Source organism: Protopterus annectens, chromosome 1.part0 (assembly GCF_019279795.1).
Source record: "Protopterus annectens isolate FY-2018-M chromosome 1.part0, PAN1.0, whole genome shotgun sequence".
Lineage (NCBI taxonomy): Eukaryota > Metazoa > Chordata > Ceratodontiformes > Protopteridae > Protopterus > Protopterus annectens.
Genome location: NC_056725.1, coordinates 1,928,510,814 through 1,928,532,740, shown reverse-complemented (window position 1 = coordinate 1,928,532,740; position 21,927 = coordinate 1,928,510,814). Strand labels below are relative to the sequence as shown.

At 37.5% G+C, this 21,927-nt stretch overlaps 1 protein-coding gene across 1 annotated transcript in view; it reads left to right on the top strand.

Annotated features, from left to right (window-relative positions):
• RAI14 (retinoic acid induced 14) overlaps positions 1-21,927 on the top strand; it is a gene marked incomplete in the record, with an annotated part of 1,743,343 nt that overhangs the window by 509,997 nt on the left and 1,211,419 nt on the right. The window contains 1 exon segment of the mRNA XM_044070211.1: positions 7,871-7,955. Within this exon segment, the coding sequence (XP_043926146.1) occupies positions 7,920-7,955 (36 nt within the window).

Here is a 21,927-nt window from a genome sequence, read left to right as displayed (position 1 = left end):
GGTTATTATTGACTCACATCCAAAACTGTAAATCTTTCAGAAACTAGGCCTTCCCTGTAGAAACAAAAGATTCCTCAGAAATTAAAACAAACTTATGCTAGCACAATCCTATCTACTACCCACACTATTATATGCTGCCCCAAACCTCACCAACCTTCAAGCAAATCTGATGACAAAACTTGAACTCACCTATAATCAAAATTGCTAGATTTGCAGCTAAGCAACCATACAGCTAACATCATCAGTATCTATCCCTAGAAACCTTTATTGGCTAGAATTTTCACCACTAATTGCTATTGCCTCAACTGCATCGCATCACTCCATCTTAAACGATCATCACTCGTGTCCTTCTTTGTCATCCCTAATCTTTCCTTACACTCCTAACCGTAAACTGTGCAGCTCAGAGCAACACCTCCTGCAGGTCTACAAACCCAATAAAAGCATTGGCAAATGGCAAACTCCTCTGTAATCACTGCTTGGAATACCCCCACATAAGATCAACTCCCAACACTAACTGTTTCAAAAAAACATTAAAAGACATTCTATTAAACTCTAGGACTTGTTCCTGCACTGAACCTACTTAATACTCTTTTTAGTCTAAGTTTTAATAATACTCCTACATCTGTAAGAATTAATACTGTGACTATGCTTAGGATGAAACTGTACTGTGACTTTTGTTTGTATTTGTATTTTCATTTCAGTGACTATGTAAATAGAAAACCATAATATGACTATTGTGTTTACCAATTGTTACTACCTTTTACCTATTATGTTGTTTACTCTTGCAATATGTGTTTTGGAGCTTTTCTCCTTGGGTCTGAGCTGAAAAAGTATATCTGTCAGTCAGATCAAACCAGTCAACAAATGTCAAGTAAATAAATAAAATAAAAAAAAATATATATATATATATATATATGTGTGTGTGTGTGTGTGTGTTTTGCTACTAATAAGACTTAAATTATATAAGGAAAAGGACTCCACAGGAAATGAAAATGCTTTTTGAAATGTTGATATTTTTATTGAACAAGAACATATGCACATTCTGAATAGCATTATCATACTATAACCACAGATGGTTAACCGTGTAAGCACCAAATGACCTAATACAGACACTTGGAAAACACCTGGTTTAAACGTCAAGAAAGTAGAGCAAAAGTACCAGTTAGTAGAAATTGCCTAATCCAGGTCTTAAAGCCGGAGCAGTTGCAGAAGCAGCAAATGATAGAACCATCTTCTTAGGTACAAGAAAGAAAGAAGTTTTAAGGTCTTTGGTAATGAAACAGGCTTAAAAGTTAGCAAGAGAGGCAGCTGCAAAGTGAGCACATTTGCCATTTTAATCGCACTGCCTTCTACTAAAGAAGAGGAAGGAACATTTAGAGAATAAGCATAAACATGAGTCACTAATATTAAAGAAATAAAAATAAGGAAAGCCAAGAGGTGTGCTAACCGTACAAAAGAAGGTTGGGACTCTTCAGGAAAGTATTAGAGTTTCTGAGAAGAGATCCTTGCAAACTTTTATAGCAGTATGCTGTGCCCCCCTTCCTTTTATGATAATATCTGTGTTTCCTTTGAACATGAAAATGATCTCTCAGTCTCAGGAATTTATAATTTGTTCAGGTCCTTGAGTGCTCAAGTTTACAAAGAAAAGGGGTTGGCTACTTACAATCAGGATGGTTAATCATAATCTGGTTTAAAGGACCATGCTTGATGTATTTCAAAAGAAATTTCCTAGTCAGTAAATTCAGTGCAGGGAGAACAAATTGAAGAAAATTGATTGGTGACCAGTCAACAGAGACAACTTTAGAAATGCAGTTGAGAATACAAAACATACAGTGGTCATATTACCTAAGGTTTTTGAGAAAATTATTCGGGCCATTTCTTTTCCCTAGCATAAAACATCTGGAACAGATTGTATCCTCATACGTTTGCTAGTTGTAAATTAATTTTCCATAAATGTTCACCTTGCTCATCTCAGGATTCTACCTGCCAAACTCTGTGTTGGCATTGCCATATGCATCCCGGAGAGTGATTCACAGCTTATGAGGTAAGAGTTTATATTTGCTGTGCATAATTGCCTTTCATGGTGAAATGATGCAGTAAGAGCATAAAAGTGCATGAAGCAGGTGCTGTACATGGCACATTGAAAATTTGGATCCGCTGTACTGAAAGTTAGTGATCTTATAAGAAAACATTTACCAGCCAGCAGTAATAGCTGCAACACTTTCAAATACTCATTTTGTGATTGTCATTTGATAGACCTTGCAAAAGATAATTTTTCTCTTTTAAGGTAGTAAAAAGACACTGAAAACAAAATTATCTTTTTACTTTGCATTTCATATCATTGTAAGAGCTTGTTACTTTATAGAAATATAGCAAATACTTGAAAGTTTATAAGCTGACTTTTACAATGGAATAAGCTTCATCTGAAACGATCCACTGAGGATTAAACCACACAAAGTTTTAGCAAGCTTCTGGAATGTATATAAACTGTTTTGATCTGTGACTGCCTGAGTTACTATAGTTCATCAGGACTGTTAAATTAATAGTTTTCTCCATTTCCCCAAATAGAAAGAATGAAGTTTTGGCTCTGCAGTGTTTTGCCATGGAAAAGAGCTTCATATTATGTTTTGCTAGTATAAAAATCATTGTGTAAACTTTCAGTACATGATAAATTGCAGAGTCTTGATGACAGTCTGGAACTTTATTACAACATTGTCATAAAAGCAGGATATTTTCCTTTGCTGAGAAGGGTAGTCATAGCGAGGCTTTTCCACTATCAGTAGGGAAATCTCTGTAATCCAAACTGTGAATTCATATTTTTTTTAATGTGGTTGTCACAGTGGTACATTGGTTAGTATTGCTTCCTTACAGTGGTTGGATGTCTGATTCAGTTCTTGTCTGGCTTTTATTCTCTGTTGAGAGGCATGCTTCCTCTGTCTGTGTCTGGTTTCAGTGGGCATTCTGGCTTCCTCTCACTTTCCAAAGACATGGGATAGGTGAACTGGTTAATACTGTCAGTTGCTGCAAGGTGTGTGTGTGTGTGTGTGTTTGTGTGTGTGTGTGTGTTTGTGTGTGTGTGTGTGTGTTTGTGTGTGTGTGTGTGTGTGTGTTTGTGTTTGTGTGTGTGTGTGTGTGTGTGTGTGTGTGTGTGTGTATACATACAATGCACACGCACATATGTATACATGAGCGCACATATGTTTGAGCGTGTGGATGTTCTGTTTGTTTATGACTGTGCATGTGTTCTTTCTGAGATGGACCTCAAGAAAAAGGGTACAAAAGACCGCACTAACCTAGTCAATGCTATAACAATCAATACAACCAGCAAAAAGAACGGGACATATGAATCCAGATGAAGACGAGTTTGTTTTAATACAACAGAATTAAAATCTACAAAACTTTTGGGACATATTCCCTTCCTCACTGTGTAGTATAAATTAATAAGTAACTAACAGTGAATTTATAATAAGAGCACATGACACAGCAACTAATTGGGTACAATAATTAATATCACAATTAAATTTAAAATCAGCATGGAACTATTAATGAAAATATATATACTTAATATCGCATATATGTAGAATTACATTCATGCAGCACACCTACAGTATGCTTTAGGAGTATTCCATCATAACCATTTCTGGTGTAGCAGAACCGAGGTGGCCTGTAACTACTTTGAAGCTCAGGTGGTTGAAAGACTTGTAACACAACTCATGACATGGCACTGTAAACAAGCACTGCAGTACTGCCGGTGCCGTAGGAGGTGTTGGGTGGTTTAGAAGTCTGTCCTGGGCACCAAAGTATGGTGTAAGGAAGCCATTTTACAGGTTGTCACTAAGTGACTGTGTTCATTTACATATTATACAGCTTGTAAACTGTCCAACTGTAAACTGACTGTTTAGTTACTTTACAAACTTTCCAACAAGCAATCATGATCGTAATTTTGTATTTTAAGTCTTGGAAGCCAACTGTCAAACTTCTGCTTTTGTTTTAAACTGCCTAGTAAGCACTCACAATGTTAATTCCTTGATAAGGGCTTGTAAGCTGTCAGACTTTTTTTCTTTTAAGGTTTGTCGAGTGGTTGGGGGGTAACATGTCCGAGTACTGCGGTGCCCCACAAACAGTATAAGGTGTAAATTAGTACATTTTGTCCTTTGCATATTTTAATACCAGAAGTAGGCATACTGTCATATTTTGAAATTTGTTTCAGGTTATATTGGCTAGACTTGTAAGGACCCTTAAGCTGTTAGCCTAGTAATCTCCTATGAACCTATGTGGCCTTTTATATGAAAATACCAAATCTCAGATTTCACATATATTTCATTGTTGCAGTCTGGCATGTTGCATCATGCTTATTGTCAGTTAAAGTTGGTTATATGAGTCCTCCTCAGGGTGAGGACTGCAGTACATGCATGCTTAGAGGGGTCTACTTTAGATCAATGAAATGCCACTTACCCAAAACCTGTTTCACCGAGATGAAAACACAGCAGCAAAACATCAATGTCCTGGAACACCGACTGTTCACTCCAAATAAGTAACCGCTCAGCCATCCTGTTGAACTTTTTGCCCATTACCCCCACGGTAGTGCGATCTCAGAGTTGGAATGTTTAGTTAGGGGCATGGGGGTGTGTGGGGTGCACAGCTCCCCACATGGGTGGGTTTGGTTTTCTGCTATTTCCTTGTTTGTTTCGGATGGTCGAGCAGTTATTTACCTGGAGTGAACAGTCAGTGTTCGGGACATCTGTGTTTTGCTGCTGTCGGTGCTTTCGTCTCAATGAAACAGGTTTCGGGCAAGTGGCATTTTGTTGATGTAAAGTAGACCCACCTGGAGTTATTACATCATAAATAGAAACCATAGATTTGTGCATGTGCGTGTGTGTGTTTTCCTGCAGAAACATGCTTTTTTTAAGTGATTTTTTTTTTTATTTTTTTTTTTTTTTTTTTTTTTTTTTTACATGTAGTTGTATCAAAATGTGTACATGTTATTTGGTTTGACAGACATACTTATTTAATGTTCAGCTGTTAGTTTGCCATTATTTCTAACACCTCATGCAAGCCTCTGTGCAAGTCTAACCATCCAGCTGTCTTGCCCTGAAATATAAGTATATCTTGAAGCAAATTAGAGATATTAATATTTGTCGGTTGGGTTAAATTAAGACACATGGATGGCCATTTGAAACTGTGAAATTGCAACATTTGTGCAAACTGTCCAGTTTAAAATAGTGTGTGGATATCAGTTCTTTTCAGAATAGCATATATAAAAACAATCAAAAGAATAGTCACGTGGTGGTGTTATGACTTTAGGCTTAAAAAGTAGATGTATTTCTGTACAATACTAGTGTATATATTCCTTTGTATTTTTACATAAAAATGACATTAAACTCGTATTTTTATTAAAATTTAACATGAAACTGTTCCTTTAGCTTTGAAGCAGGGAACACAGTCTAAGGCAGTTTTGTATGTAATTGTCACAATAGCTTTCCTTGAAAATATCATAACATGTCAAACTATTTTGGAGTTACATTTATATACAAAATGCAGAAATAGCTAGAAATAGTACATTAGAACAATGCATTTGAAAATGGATAATTGTAAAGGGATTAACCAATATGCTGCATTTGCGTTTTAGGCTGCTAACTGACATGTCTGCATGCTGGTTTAGACCTTTTTTTTGTCAAAATATGTAGGTATTTTAGTACTTTTTAAAGTTTACTTTACTTTGTGTGTTACTCAACATCTTTGAGTCTTGCCAAAAAAGATTTAAAACATCTTAGCTAGAAAGATGGTGCAGTGTGTGTCCATGAAGTGTCTGAGACAGATAAACAAGTTTCTAAAGCTTTATAGAATCTAAGTACATGATTTAAAGTTGTATGTGACTGGTCTTGAAAATGATAGGGAACTTGTTTCAAACATTTTTGGACTGAGACCAAGGCAGTCTGTATTTTAAAAGTCTGTAATAGAGTTGGGTTTGATTTCCCCTAATACAGCTGTATGCTGTGTAACTCTTACAAGTTGTTTAACCAAAAAATTAACCAAAATAAAAATGCCAGCTTACCCTTGAAGTAATCATGTTAGAAAGCGGTTTCCCATCAAGAACTGACACAACAGCTGTATCTATGTATATTGTGCTTTTTATTTTATTTATATATTTGGTGACCAGGTGGGTGTATTTAACTTGGCAGGCTGTTTTCAGCCACAATCTTTTCATAGAGCTACGCTGTCTAGATCTGCTATTTATAATGACATTTCTCAAACTATCTTTTGATACCTCTTTTGTATACAAGTTGAAGAAGATACTCTGGAAGTGCTGATAGCAATTGCAGTTTATAAAACAGTACCACTTGATTTATTTTTTTATAAGAAGATGTAGTCTGTTTATATATTTTATGTGTGCATTACAGGTCTGTATTAGAACACCGAACATTTAAGATGTCGAGTGCTCTAATATCGACCTGTTTTCGGCGAACGCTGCAAATATCAAAGAAACAGATAACCACATTTTTTCCTAGGGAAAGAATTTGGTTGATCGTTTCTGTTTCTTCGGTATTTTCAGTGCTCTGGTGGAAAGTTACGGTTCGGGTTCAGGTAAGTGTGCGATTGAGTGCGGGTTAGGTTAGTTAGGGTTAGGGCGTGGGTTAGGTATGTGTGCAATTGTGTGGACATGAGGGTTAGGGCATGGTAGGTGAGTTAGGGTTAGGGCACAGGTGAGGTGAGTGTGCGATAGTGAGGGTCCTTAGTTTTAGGGTTTGGGTTAAGGTAAGTGGATAGTTAGTGGTGTGTGTATAGTTTAGTGTAGGGTTAGGGTTAATAGTTTAGGTGTATGTGTGTGGATTGCGGTTTGTTTGGTGTGCTAGTGTTGTGTGTATGTGTTTTAGAACAGCGATTTTTTTTTTTTCCCTAGGAAAAAATTTGCTGTTCTGAATGTTCAATGTTTAGTATTTTTGATTGGTAGGGTTCGATATTAGAACACTCGACATTTTGAATGCTCGGTGTTCTAATATAGACCCGTGCATTACTGTATTGAGTTTAAGCTGGGAAATGAACTAACTGGTCTTGGGAAACTTTTCATTCATGATCTGGGCCCTTGGGCAGATACAATACCTCCAGAAAAATATAAACATATTCGACAAGAAATGTGACTATATAAAAGTATAAAACAAGTAAGATATAAGGATATAAACAATATACAGTTTAAAATAGTACTGTAGCGTCGCTCTATTGTGACTTGAAATTCATTGATTCTTGCAAATGTACGTCAGACTCTGAGATTTGGAACCTGAAACTACCACACATTAAAGAATTCTGATCTTGCAGAAATGCTTCTCAAAGGAAAATTAGCTTACATTTCATTCAATGCTGTTTACAAACTGGCAGACCGTCAACAAGTTTATCAAGTTGCTTTTGCTCCCCAGTTTCACATCTGTCTGTGCCTTTACTAAAATGTCATTGAATTACTTACTGTTTTTGTTACATTCTGTTAAACCTGACTGATCAGCCAAATTCATCAGCCTATTGCGTCAGTTACAGTTACTTGATTTAGAACCATGTCTAGAATTGCTGTGGTGTGTATGTTACGTATTTTTGTGAAGGAGTGTGAGTCACCATAAAAGCACAAGGTTTGAATTTATAGTTTCTTTCAATTAGCTTGGAATTCTGATTCAAGCAAGCCTAGTGCTTAATGCTGGTGTGGCTTTTACTTAGGAATCCATCACTGAGGATTACTAAGAAATGTACTTACTTCACTGTTACCACATTATGTACAACCACTCATATGCTTGTCTGCAACATCAGTCAAATCAACAATGTTATGTAATTGAATTTGGTGCAGTTTCCATGAATTATGAGAATAATTTCTTGTTTGGTGTTCTAGCTGCAGGATTTGAAAAAGAAGCAGAGCTTTGGGAGTTTGAGCTGCTGCAATGAAGAGTCTGAAAGCAAAGTTCAGGAAAAGTGATGTAAGTACAGTATCTTAGGACTAGTTGATTAGCTTCTGCTGGCCTGTACTGCTTTAAAACTTTCACTTCATTTAGAGAAGTCATGGTTACTGAATTACAGTGAACAGAATTCAGCTATCCATTCTTACCTGACTTCTTGTTAATGTCTGAAGTTCTACAGTTTAACATCAAAATGCAGAATAGTGGAGTTGTGGTTGGATTATATTGCCTGTGGCTTTCTTCAAAGAACTGTAAATATCCAGGAGACTACAGAAGTCTGTGTTGTGAACATATTTTCAGAGCTCTGCATATTAAAGAAATTAAAACTAACAAAAATGCAATGTAGCTTTGTTCTGAAGTACATATAAGTGTAAATGGGGTTTAACTTCTACATTTTCTTTTCATAACTGCTATTTCAGACCTTTCTTCTGGCCTGCTGTTTGTTTGATGTATGTATAAAGTAATCCTTTGTAATTTAAACTGCTTTACATTTGACAAAGATTTGTCTACAGTGTTTGCTTCTGTTAATCATAGTTGCACTGTGCAAGGCAACATTTATTTTCTAGAGTGAGAATCTTTGCTATCAGTTCAGTATGTTTTTTTTTCAACATCTCTGGCAAAATAAAGGAATAAAGATAACGTGTTTAACTTGTGTTGAATGTCAGTAATTTTGAAGCATATGGGTAGCAGTTTTTCAGGAAACCTCAGTATCCACGTGGTTTCCAGTTTCTCATTTGCTTGGCGAATATCCCAGCTGCCACATTCCCCCTGTATGAAAAGAGGCACATAGTTGTAACAGTATTTCTCATTTTTGGCAGGCATTTAGTTTCACATTTGTAAGCCTGTCACATTGTTCCACTGGGGTGGATGTTTACACAGAGATTTATTGGATCCTGTTAAAACACTATGCAAGCAGAAAGGAAATAGATACCTTTATCTTCTTTGATATGTTGAAATAAAACATAACCTTATGCTTGAAACAGCATATGTTTAATTGGAAGAATAATGTAATGTTCAGTGTGACGTAAGAATAATGTTCAATGAGGGGGAAAAGATACAATGTAACAACATACGTTCTTATTTTATTCATACGAGTAGCATTTATTCCTACCTTTATGTCCCTTGAAGATATGAAAATTAACTTTATCCAATGTTTCTGCTCTGCCCCTGTGGTAGTCATAATCTGCCATAGACTCACTGTGTTTGTGGTGGTTTAAGCCAAAGATGGCAATGATTAATATTTTCATAGGTTCATAGGTAAGTACTAGGCTAGCTGCCCTTGTGGCCCATTTTAAGCCTAGCCAATTTCCATTTTTGTGCTCAAAGTAAGCTGTCCCATTTGGTTCTAGATTGGCCTTGCCCATTCCATGGTTGATAACTATAGAATACCCCTAATGAGAATAACTGGGATCATACCATATATAACTGGGATCATACCATATATAACTGGGATCATACCATATATAATTTGAGGAACCCCATGCATAGGATAAAGCTTTTAGGAGCTGCACTTGCCCATTAGCAGTACAGGGGCAGTCCTGAGGTAAATTTCTGTTTCCCATCCAAAGATCCAAGTTGCATTTGAAAACTGACTGGGATGAACTTTGTATTATGTGGATGAGGAGTTTGTTCCATGGCAGCAGTATCCAATGTGAAAAATACCTTTCCCTCCAAACCATTCTGTTGATCTTGAAGACGAGGTTTAGATCCCTAGATCAAGTATTTCTGATGCCGTTTGACTTGCTGATGTGCAGTAAATCCATCAGTAATGCGTCAGAGTACACCTTGTATGCCAGGCACAGGTCACCTCTTAGCAGTCTGTAGGATACCGAGTGTAGTGACAGGGCTCTGAGTCAGTCAGTGCAGAACGTGTTTAGACCTTGTACCTTTTTAATAATATTTTCTAATGAGTACAATAGCTTTTTAAGTTATGTTCTGACATGAATGGCATATTCATGCTCATACTAACCAGATAAAGTAATCTACGTAACATATATTGAAAGAAAGTTACTGTAGCCATGCATTTGTTTGTGACCGGTTAAACCAGTTAACCTGCCAGTTTACTCAGATTACCAGGGGAGTTCAGAGGACAGATCATGGAAGTAATTGCAGTCATGCAGACTATTTTAAAATGTAAGCAGATCTTCTGAATTGTCAAATCTACTCAACTCAGATGACTGTAGTGGTCTGCCCAGCCAAGCTGTGGGTCCCAGTCCCCAGGCATTGATAAAATCTGCCCATATGTGCTTACTTGTTTAGGAGTCTGTATCTTAACTGGGGCCTTAGGAGGAAAGGGTCAGACTGTCCAAGCTGATGCCTCCTATTAGCAGGCATCCCAAAGTGTCAGCTCTTTTCTGTTTTCACTGACCAGTGCATCTTTGACAGCTAGCTTGTTCTTCTTAACTTTTGATATGGAAGACAGTGTGTAAAATCCTCTTTGAAACAGAACAGGAAATCTATTCTTAACACTGTAGTACTTCTCCTTACTTGCCACCAAGGCCTTTATCTTTCTACGTTTTTTTGTGTAGACTCAAAGCAGTATGGATAGTTGGATTCCCCTTTGTATCTGCTGTATTGGGTTTAACTTGCTTGCACCATATAAAACCCTGTTACCAGCCATCTAATCTACTGTACATTGCCCACCTCCCTGCATACCTCATCCTTTGCTTCTCCTTGTCCTACACGCTGGGATCGTCCTCTAACCTGCAGCAGTTCCATTCTGCCACTCAGTCTATTTTATTTCCTCTGGCCAAATTCTGCTGAGCTGTTGATGCCACACCTCTTGGTCATATATTGCTGAATAAGTTTGCATTATTTTATAGATCTCACCTCCTTTAGCATCTGTTGAACATGGGCTTTGCCCAGCTTGACATCCTGGTGAACAAAGTTAAGTAAAGAAATATTTGCTTATCTAGAAATTTTAGAGCTATGCAGGAAGATTGTACTGTGCAAACCTTGCCCACCTCAAACAGCAATGTTCTCTTTGCTCTGTACCGTAAATGTGTAATTAAAGGTTTAACAAACTAAAGTGTTCATATTGCCAAGTTGTAGCTGGCTAATTCTCTAGCTGCTAATGTAACATATTCACCCTTTTCATTACAGGGGCCTTTTCACTGCCTCATTTGTATATCTACATTTAAATTTTCTATTTCCCAAGGTGCATTCTTCTTGATGCATTAAGCTCTATAGAGTTGTGTGGCATCAGGATCCGGAACAAAATTTCTCTGAATGTTGTTACAGAATGTTTATTAGACCGCTGGAGATTCCCACTGACATTTGGAAGTGGGAGGCATGGTATCCTTTTTCTGAACAAAAACAATTTGTGTACTATTACTTATGTGCTGTGCAATCTGTATTGCATTATGTAATGAGAAGAGAAGACCGGCAAGTAGTAATAACAAGATGTGGGCTGACTTGGATCTAAAAATGTGCAGTTATTCAGTAAATTTATTATGTCTGATGCTGTTCTTCCCAGGTTTTCTTTGTAAACGCACTCCACCCATTCTTATGATCAATAAGACAAAATAACCTTGCTTGGTTTGCTTTGTTGTCATTTACTTGAAGTTTGTGTGTGTAACAGACAAGTTCAGAGCCTAGGGGACAAGTGTGTTGTTAGGAATAGACTTTCCTAGAATGGTGGAAATAGCCAGTAATATTTTGCACAGGATTAAGGCAGTGTCTTCCAGTAGTCTTAAATCTGACATGGTCTGGTTCATCCTCCTCAGTGCTAATACTAAAATACTCTGGTCATCACAAGTCTGAACCATGCAAGGCTATAACCACTACCCCTTATCCGTAATGATGTGCTTACTATTACTGTCTTTGTCTAGAGGCAGTCTAAATGGCTGTAGGGTTCACTTTCCTTTGTTTACTTTAGTCTTACTCTTTTACGACTCCTTGATTGCATTGAACCTTTTGGATGTTCTTCATGAGAAATTTCTGTTTTTTTTCTCTTTATTTGCACTTGTTGGAATTGTTTGAGTTTCTTCTCTCATTGACCTACTTGCTACTATTGTTTACCCACTCTGCTTGCATTAAAAACTTTTTGCTGCCATATCATCAGTTGTAGCTTTTCTGCTGAGTATTATTTGCTCTCTCCTTCCTGTCATGGTTAATGTTTTGACCCATGTGTTGTTTGCTAGACTTACCTTACTTAACAAGAATAAACCTTGGGGATTTAAAAATGTCATTTATGTTGATCTAAAATTCCATCTCAAGACAGACATGTTAAATGCTTCTTTGTGTTTCCTCAAAAAAAAAACAGGCTGAAAGATGTATAAAAATCTTTGAAAAAAGAACTTTAACTGATGGGAAAAAATAAGCTTATTCTGAAATATTTGTTGGCCAGAGATGACACCTCAGATATATCCACCTCTCAAGGCAGAGTTTCTCCCTGTTGTGAGACTCTGTGCTACGTTGGAAGATGAGCCTAAGAGATGTGAAGTATCTGCTTCTAGAGGAGTTTCCACAGCTCGTAAAGCTCACAGGAGTGATGCCAAGGAATATTTCTACTGAGTTTGCTGTTTCTAAATTGACAGTTCAGGCTGTGGAAGACCACTCTAAGTATGTTAGATCTGAGTCTTCAAAACAGGGTAGTGTGTTTTGTTTGCCAGATCTGGGCCTTTCTAGGCCCCCTTCTGTCAGGTCTTTACATAGTGTTTCTTTACATATGTCCATCTCCCAGAATATTTGACTGTGTGAAGTTGCCAAAATCTATGCTACAGGCACATAATTATTTAGGCCTCATCTTATCCATCTCTTGTTTTAACAAACAGAACAAACCAGCACCAATAAACGATACTCCAACAGTTGTAACACAAAAAAGCACAGAGTCCCAAACGGCAGTAGTGCTTCCACCAAGTTTATTCCTCCGATACCACTTGAACAGGTTAAAAACAGAATAAAAATACTGTCACTTGTTAAATAAAATGACTATGAGAGTAAACAACAAAAACCATAAATGTAAAGTGCTTTTTGTCCGGATTGTATCCGGACTTCTTCAGCTTAAGTCCGGATACAATCCGGACGAAAAGAGCTTTACATTTATGGTTTTTGTTGTTTACTCTCATAGTCATTTTATTTAACAAGTGACAGTATTTTTATTCTGTTTTTAACCTGTTCAAGTGGTATCTGAGGAATAAACTTGGTGGAAGCACTACTGCCATTTGGAACTCGGTGCTTTTTTGTGTTACATCTCTTGTTTTAGCCCAAGTAGGAATAATGTCACCTAACCTTCTTTTTCAGCCTACTTCCTGTTCCTAGTTCCAGCTCTAGTTACTTTGAGGCCACCTAGTACTCTGCTAGTGCCAACACTTTTACAGCTTATTACTAACCTGTCAGTGCAGTCACTGATGCTGATGGCCATAGTATCAATCCCTCTTTAGGTGTTGACCATCTTGAATGTCCCTAACTATCATCAGGCTGAGGGCTTGGAGTAGATATTAATGCCGTAACTTTTGGTGAGGCTGTCGGGGTTGGAGTTTTCTGCCTTTGAGACCCCTTGGGCTCCAGAATGGCATTGTCTGCAGCACCCAGTGTCCAGGTTTTGTGCCATTATTTTGCCTGCCCCAGTGTTGGCATAGTTTAGTGATGAGTTCCCAATGCTGGGTGCCTTTGTGCCAGCAAATGCTGTGAGGCCAGTCTCTGACTTGATGTTGCGGCTTAATTAAATACTGGTGAGACTTGAACAGTTTTAGATGATACCAGGGTATATTCATAAAGCTATGTCCATAAGTACCATAAGCACTAGCTGTCATATGAAGCAAGATGTAATAAATTGTCAAAACTCAAAGCAGGAATCAATACACATGTAAAATACAAGTACATGTAAACTACAAATCAAGCACAGCTTACTGTGATCATATACAAATGAGATGTCTAGCCACTGTCAGCAATCATTTTTAAAGCTTGTCATTGTTTGCTGTGTCTGTTGCCAGGTAGATGGAATTATGTGTGTGCTGTTTTTACTTTTTCTTGCCACCTTGGTTTCCTAGACAAAATACCATTTCATATACACACTGTACCCAGCACATTCCTAGAAGTAAATCTTTCTTATGTCAGCATGAATCCTTTCATTGTACAGTAGGTTTAGTTACATATTCAAAGATGAGTGGTGTTATGCAGAAAAATGAATATAAAAATCAGTTTTAAAGAGACAGATACACAGTACGTCTTAATATAAAATAACCTGTTTTCCAGTATCTAACAGTAACCTTCACCACACAACTGCCTGGCTCTTCCACTTGAGCCTGTTTAAGTACCAACCTTGCCCAGAGACTATTCCAGCCCTGTGTATGAATCTCTGAGAACATCAACAGTTGGTTAAAAGGTCCAAGAGTCTTCATCAGAATTGTAGAAGAGAGCCTGAGCTTGAATCTGCCCCTGTGCCTTCCTGCTAGATGATTACTCATCGAGGAGACATAGAAAAAGATAATGTAAGAGGAAGCATATTGACTCCCTGCGAGTTTCCTGAGCAAGATACCAAAGAAGGATTCAAGGCTGATTCTTCTATTTCTCCCCACCAACACCAGGTTTGCAGAAATCTTACAACTAATGCAAAAAAGGCGGAGCTGGCCAGTATGTCCACTTACTACTACTGAAAAAGTTATGCAAGAAGCATACAGATTACCTCATCTTCCTGGGAAGTGCACCCTGTGTACAGATGGGTTTCATCCGCACTGGGCTTCTTCAGACTGAATAATGTGACTAAAATGTTTCAACACTCATATAAAACACTATCAATTAAGCTACAGAAACACATGATCTTATAATTAATGATGCAACCCATTCCTTTTTAGGAAGGCTATAAAATCTTCCCTGTCATTTAACCCAGGTGGATGGCAGGCATTCAGATTGATCTGCCATTCATACTCCTTCCACCCAAGTTCTTCCTCAGTATTGAATTAAGTCCTTGGATGATTTTTTTGAAATATTTATACAATGTGTGCTCCTTTTTGAAATTTAATTCTGTTCATGACTGTAGTGTTGTGAGCTTTTTGGATCTCAATGCTTACATAGAGGGTGACAGACTAATGACTGCTATTTACAAAAAACAAGTACAAAATAATGCTTATTTGTATTATGACAGTATGCACCCCAACAAGACCAAAACTAATATTATCAAAGGTCAGTTGAAGAGGATGCGTGAGTTTACAGACAAAGATGGAGGTTTTGAAAGAGAAAGAGGTGCTTGGTGTAAAAAATTTATTAGCAGAGGATATCCAGAAAAATAGTTATGGATAGCTGTAAAGAAGTACATCAAAGGAGAAAAGGTGGGACACAAGGATAATCCCTTAAAAAACAAGTGGATTTTAGAACATCTTTGCAAGTAGCAAATGGTTTAGATATAAAGGCTATTAAAAATATTGTCTCTAGCAATTGAAAAGTTTTTAAATGCAATTCCAATGTTATTAAAGTAGTGGGAGATGCATCAATTTTTGTGCAAAAGAAGGGTAGGAGTTTTAAAAATTTGTTCCAAATTAAATTGAATTCTCTTCAAAAAAGTATGCAAATCCTGGAATGTACAAATGTTTTAATTGTAACTTATGTAATGTTTTATTGACTGATGTGAATGAAATTAATGTTGGTGGTTACAATGTAAGATTTAAAGGCAGATATACGTGCAAATCAAAGTTTATAGAGTATTTAGTTTTATGTATGTCATGTGAGTCTTTTTATGATGGATGCACTACAAGAGAGTTAAACAGAAATATATATGAGCAGAGGTATGCTGTGAGCACCAAAGATGAGAAAAATGCTCTTGGAAAACATTACAAAGAAAATGAATGCAATATTGATTTTAAGTTGTGTGTCTTGGATGAAGTTCTGAAGTTTGATAATAAATTTTGATGCTGAGGAAGAATTTGGGTGGAAGTTCATTAAAGCTGAGTGACTTAAACCTCTGCATTGAACTGACAGGCAGGTTAAGTTTCTATTTTTGCACAGCTCACATTTTTTTAGCAGTTTCTGGTGTTTGTATTGATTTTCTTTGGGCCTCACAAGCATTTATGATGCTGTTGATCTGCCATATGACCTACGCACCCCCCCCCCCAAAAAAAAAAGATAGTTATCTGTTAGCACGCTGCATCAAAATTTGAAGACTTCAGTCTTCCTTGGATACAGTATGTCATGGTGAATAAAAATCAGCTGAAAGTACACTTTTTAAGTTCTGTGGACCAGTGTGTTTTAAGTTATGCAAGCTACCAACCATTTTAAGTAAGTGCCGTTTAGCCTTTCCTTCTGTTTTTAGGTAGATTGAACATGTAGTGCATCAGAGTTTGTACTGCAGTTTTATTTATATTTATTCATTAATTAAGTTAAGGGAACTTTGTTGTATATGGACCGTTATACATGAAGAAAGAACAATGATATGTAACAAGTAAACATACCTTGCAGTTGTAATGTCGAGCACTTTTGAGGGCTAGCCAACTGTTTACAAGCATAATATGTCACTTAAAATTCAAAGGACTAATCCAAGAACAGCCATGACTGAGAAGCAGTGAATTCCTAGCTAACACTTCTCTCAATCTTTTAACTTAGAATAATGAAAACAGTAATTTATTGCTGATGTATAAAGATGGTACTTTCCAGTTTAAAATTCAGTTTAGAAAAGTTAGGAGATATGCTAACAGTAGTTTTGTCTTGCTGCTGTTTGAAGGTTTGTTTTTCATACTCAGGATTTTCTCACCCTCTGCAAGAGATGCATTTAACCTTGTGTTTAAGCTGGTTTTCACATGTTTATGAAGGTTGTTAGTATCTGAGATTGCTGGATGGCATAGCTTCAGTTTTATGTCTTAATTGTAAAACTCAGGCAGCCATTTCCAAATGAAACAAGGAAGCAAGCTAAGGGGCAGCCTTCTGGTACTGTAAAGTGCTAATAACATGGGTAGTTATGACGTTGTCCTGTACAAAAGCATTATAAAAATAAAAATAATTGCTGGCTTTATGTGGCAGGTTTGTTCAGATTTTGTAGGGTTACTGGATACCCTCTGGCCTGTAACTTGTTTGCAGAACTGCAGTACATAAATATGTCTGGTTTTGTTGCCAGCCTTGTCAAGCCCACACAGGTTTTGACTGATGCAGTCAGTTGTTTGAGCTTTACTTGTTTTTGTGCTGCAGGATAAACTGATGCTATGTAATTATGTCACCAGCAGCAACTTTATTAATTTGTGTAAATGTCAGCCTGCTATGTATTTTAGCTTGACTGCTCTGAGAAATCACAAGACATTCAAACATCAGAAGCCATTGTAGGTTTGTGGCACCAAAGGTGACCGGCTTGTTTTTTCACTTCTGTTGTGGTTTGCTCAGTTGCTGTGTGGTTTTACTTACTAGTTTGTGGCATCAAAGCTAGACAGCTTGAGGTAGTGCTGTCTTAATTGCAGTCCTTTTTCCAGTTTGGATACAAGTGAATCATGGCATGCAAAGTAAGTCTGTGAGACCATCAAAATTATCTCATTTATGCTTTCAGTGAATACTGCTTCTCATATGTTAAACTCGCTGCTTGGCATAGTTTGCTGTCTGGTTTCATTCATTGTCTTGTAACTTTCAAGTGTTTACTAAAAAACAGTAATGATCACCGTTTTCCTTAAGTCCTCTGCAGTGTTTCCAGCAGATCTGATACTAAAATTACATTTCTGTGTTAACTATGTAGGATAGCCAGGCAGAAACTACATTTTTAAATGGCAGAGCAGAAGATATGATGCTTAGAGAGGTTTTCAGCGTTGTACTTCATCCTTCAAACCACTGTTTCCAAATAAAATGTTAAATTCTTTGAGGTCCAATCAAATAGTAAGAATAAACAGTATACTGACAAAGGCAAAACCATTACAACAAGTAAAAAAGCATAAGTACCCTCCCCCCAAAAAAACTCTCATGCCTTCCCTGTTGCAGCTAACGTTTTGTTTCAATTTTCAAATTGCATTAACTCTGAGAACTCACTAATGGAAAATCTGGAGGTAAGTTTTTATTCCAAAGTGGCAAAAATTTTATCATAATAGCTAAGGAGACCAGGAAAAGAGGCTTACTGTTATATAACTTCTGATTAACGGGACCAAGCCGTCATAAGTGTGGTTCCAAAGGTAAACATATGCTGATAATTAAGTGATACATTTCTACTGACCTCACACAAAACATTTTTAATTTCATACATGGTCATCCATGGATTCATGATATTTGATCAAAACACCAAAGTGTTGAAATGCCAAAATGTCAAAACCACAAAATATTAAAAACCTGTTGATTGCAGGGGGGGCAAGCCCCCTGCAACCCCACGTGGGGGGGGGGGGTTCTTTCCCACACACCCTGCTAATTATATATACCAACTCAGAGGTTGCACAACAGTGGGGAATGATTGAATTTATTTATTCTAGTTTTGATATTTTGGCATTTTTAACCTTTTGGTGTTTCTGTCAAATGTCATGAACCTGGTACCCAGTGGATAAAGTGATTCTTACCTAACATGGTTATTTTATTATTATGCCTTGCTGTATGTTTTTGCCGTAATTATTTCCTGGTTTGTGGCCATTTTGTCTGGTATTTTTCAGCATGTAATGTTCCGCTTCTTTGCAATTTTTTGTGGAATGCCCACTGACCTTTGTCATGTAAGGGATTCCACTAAGCTTGATGGTTCAATGTGTGAAAGTGATCAGAGGACTGGGGTGGTTTTTTTTCTCATGATAGCAGTGATGTTCTGATGTTGATTTAATGTCTGATGTTAAGAGTTCTGAATCCTTACAAGGATTTGAGTTCAAAAGGAAGTTCAGATGACAGTGATGTTGATTAGGCTGCATGATTTCTTCCATACAGTAGCTGTATACTAGCACTGTTTACCTAACATGGTGTCATGGGGGCGAAGTCTCACAGAAAAATAAGTTTCAGCATTTCAACAGATGCTCTGGGCCCAATTTCAAAAGACTTTCTCTCGGTGTAAGTGAACACTTGCACTAAGAGCAAGCAGAGAGAAGGTGTTTTATAATCTGACCCAGCAGCAAGCTTGTTTACAGATAGGCCTTACAACAAAGTAAGTCACTTACACTGAGAGCAAGTCTTTCTGAAGCAGAGCAGATTTACCCTGAGAGCAACTCTGCTGGAATCTAGCCCCCTGTCATGACAGTTTTAATTGGGAAATAATTAATTTCTCCAGAGAAAACACACACAACGGTTACCACTATGGTAAGTAATGCTGTTATCACAGTGCATGCAGAATAAAACAAAACCAGAATCCTTGAAAAAGTGTGACAAATAACTTAAAAGATATGTCATGTGAAATAATTTCTACCAAATAATGCTATTACAAGGTGAAATAATAATTTCTTCTGGAACATTCATAGCTGCAATAAGTTACAACATGATATTTTAGCCAAAAATGTCTTATTCCATTTTTGAGTCAATGAAGCGATTGCATTAGAACCCAGAGGTCTGCATTTTATAACATCTAGGCAAAATACCTTTAACCAGTATGCAGTGGAACCTGAAAACAAGATGCTCCATTGTGAATCTAACAGGTCCTCTAATTCTGAGATGATAATGTATCTGTTGCATATTTATCTGAAATAGATTAAATACCATAATATATGCTGAAACAGTCTAGATACTACTCCTTTGGCAGCTGGTCTAGGGTTTTATAACGTGCAAAAGATTGTAAGGGGCAGGGTCTTTATTGATTATTATGAGTTTAAGTCAGGGCTTTAAATTACATTGTTTGCAGATGTTTGATGTCGTGATGTCAGTTATGGCATTTATTTTCTTGATCCAACTATCCCAGAATAAGGTGGGAGAAAGGTAGGTAGAAAACATCAAACCACTTCCCTAGATTAAATGAGTGCTGTGCCAGCATATACCTGAAGTCCACTAAAATTATTACTAGCTGATAAAATAACACAGGCAATATGCAGGAATCCCCTGCACTATAAAAGTGTTTTCTGCATCCTTTGAAACTGATTATGCCATTTGTGTTTGGGCAGCAGGACCATATTGCATATGAAAAATATTTATTCTGCCCGTCTTACGTCTTAACAAATTTATACAACCTAGAAGAGACTATCGAAGGCAAATAGGTTCATAGCAGTGTACTAGGATAGCGGCCACTGTTGCTTTTTTAAACCTAGCCATGCATCCCAAATCTCTGACAAGTTCTGGTACCCTTGATAAGTGTAAGTAGGGGCTTGGGAAATGAAACCTTGACAAGCAGGGCCTGGGAGATGAACCACTTATAGGCTGCTTGTGTCCATTAGCTGTATAGGCGCCAAACCAGTTAAGAATTTCCTGATCATCATCCAGTTGTCCAAGTTACACTTGAATTGGGTTAGGGAGAAACTCTGCTTCACATGGATGGAGAACCTGTTCCAGAAAAAGAGTAGTCTCTGAGATACATACCTGCCTCTCCAGCAGGTCCTATTTATATCACAGGCAGGATTTAAGTCTTTGGGATGGGCAATTCTGGTGCCAATGTTTTTTGTGGATGTGCAGGAAATCCATCAGAGTGGGGTCTGACAAAGCGTTATATGTCAGGCATAGATATCTCCTCAACAGCCTACAGGAAACAAAATCCAGGGATAGGGCTTCTGCATAAGATGTCTTATTTTTGTCCTGTATTCTGTTAGTGAGCGGCCTTTGTGGATATTCCAATTGTTGGATGTGCCTTGCCTGGTTAGATATATGCCAGAGGGGGCAATTGTACTCCATGATATGTCTGATGAATGCTGAATACAGTAGAACAATAGTCTCCTTGGACCTAGATGCTACACCTTTGTTTATTAGCTTCACAACATAAAATTATTTTCTTACTTTTTCTTCTTTCGACTTTTCCCAGTTAGGGGTCGCCACAGCGGATCACCTGTCTGCTCATGATTGGCAGTGGAGTTTTACGGTGTCAAGTTGCCAGCCCGGCACCCAACCTTCCACAGAAGGCACACACACTCACACCTAGGGCCAATTTAGAGTGTCCAATCCACCTACAGCATGTCTTTGGGATGTGAGAGAAAACCATAAAATTATTTTCTCACTATTGTAGACAAATGGCTGTATAAGATAAAGGTTTATTATATGCTGTGGGTACTTAATGTTCTGTACTTTGAAAAATGTCTTTATAGTAGATCCAGCCTAGAAACTCGATTTGTCGGTGGATATTAACTGACCATAAGCCATTGTATTTGAATGGCTAGGCACAATTCTTGTTTTCCTTGGATTAATGGTGTATTCTATAATATTAGATATCTGTTTTTAGCTAATTGAAAAAAATCCTCTTCATTTTAAATGGTAAGAAGAGTATTGTCAGCACAGATACATTTATATTGAATGTATGAAATGCCAATAAAATTATAACACTGCCTTCATAAATTGCTGACAGAAGGATTGTGTGGTTAAAGTAGGAATAACCTTACCTGACCTGGGCATCGGGCTGGCACCTTGGCACCGTAAAAATCCACTGCCAATCATTAACAATCGGAGTTCCGCTGTGGCAAACCCTAACCGGGAAAAGCAGAAAGACATTATTATACTGAAAGTTTAAAAAGCATTTAGGAATCAGTGACGTTACTTGCTGGTTATCAGAACCCTAAAATTCCATTATCCTTTGCTTTATAAAAATCAGAATACTCCTCAAAATATGCTATTGATGTTTTTGGTCGTATGCCCTTATAAGACCCTTATGTATGACAATTAAAGGTAAGCACTGTGGTGGTGGTGCTGCGGTAGCGTTGTCGCCTCACAGTAAGACGTTGTCCTGTTCGATTCTCAGCTAGAGCTTCTTCTGAAGACATGCGTGAATTGGCATACCTTCGTTGAAGGTTGTGCATCAGGGCCGGCAACTCGGCATGTAAAAAATCTACTGCCAATCATTAGCAGACCGGAGTTCCGCTATGGCGACCCCTAACCGGGAAAAGCCGAAAGACACAAACAAACTGAATGGTCTAAAAAAAAGTCTGGGATGACAAGACTATTTTAATTTGACCTTTAAGCAACTGCAGAGAGCAAAAAAGTGCCAGGTGTGCAACAT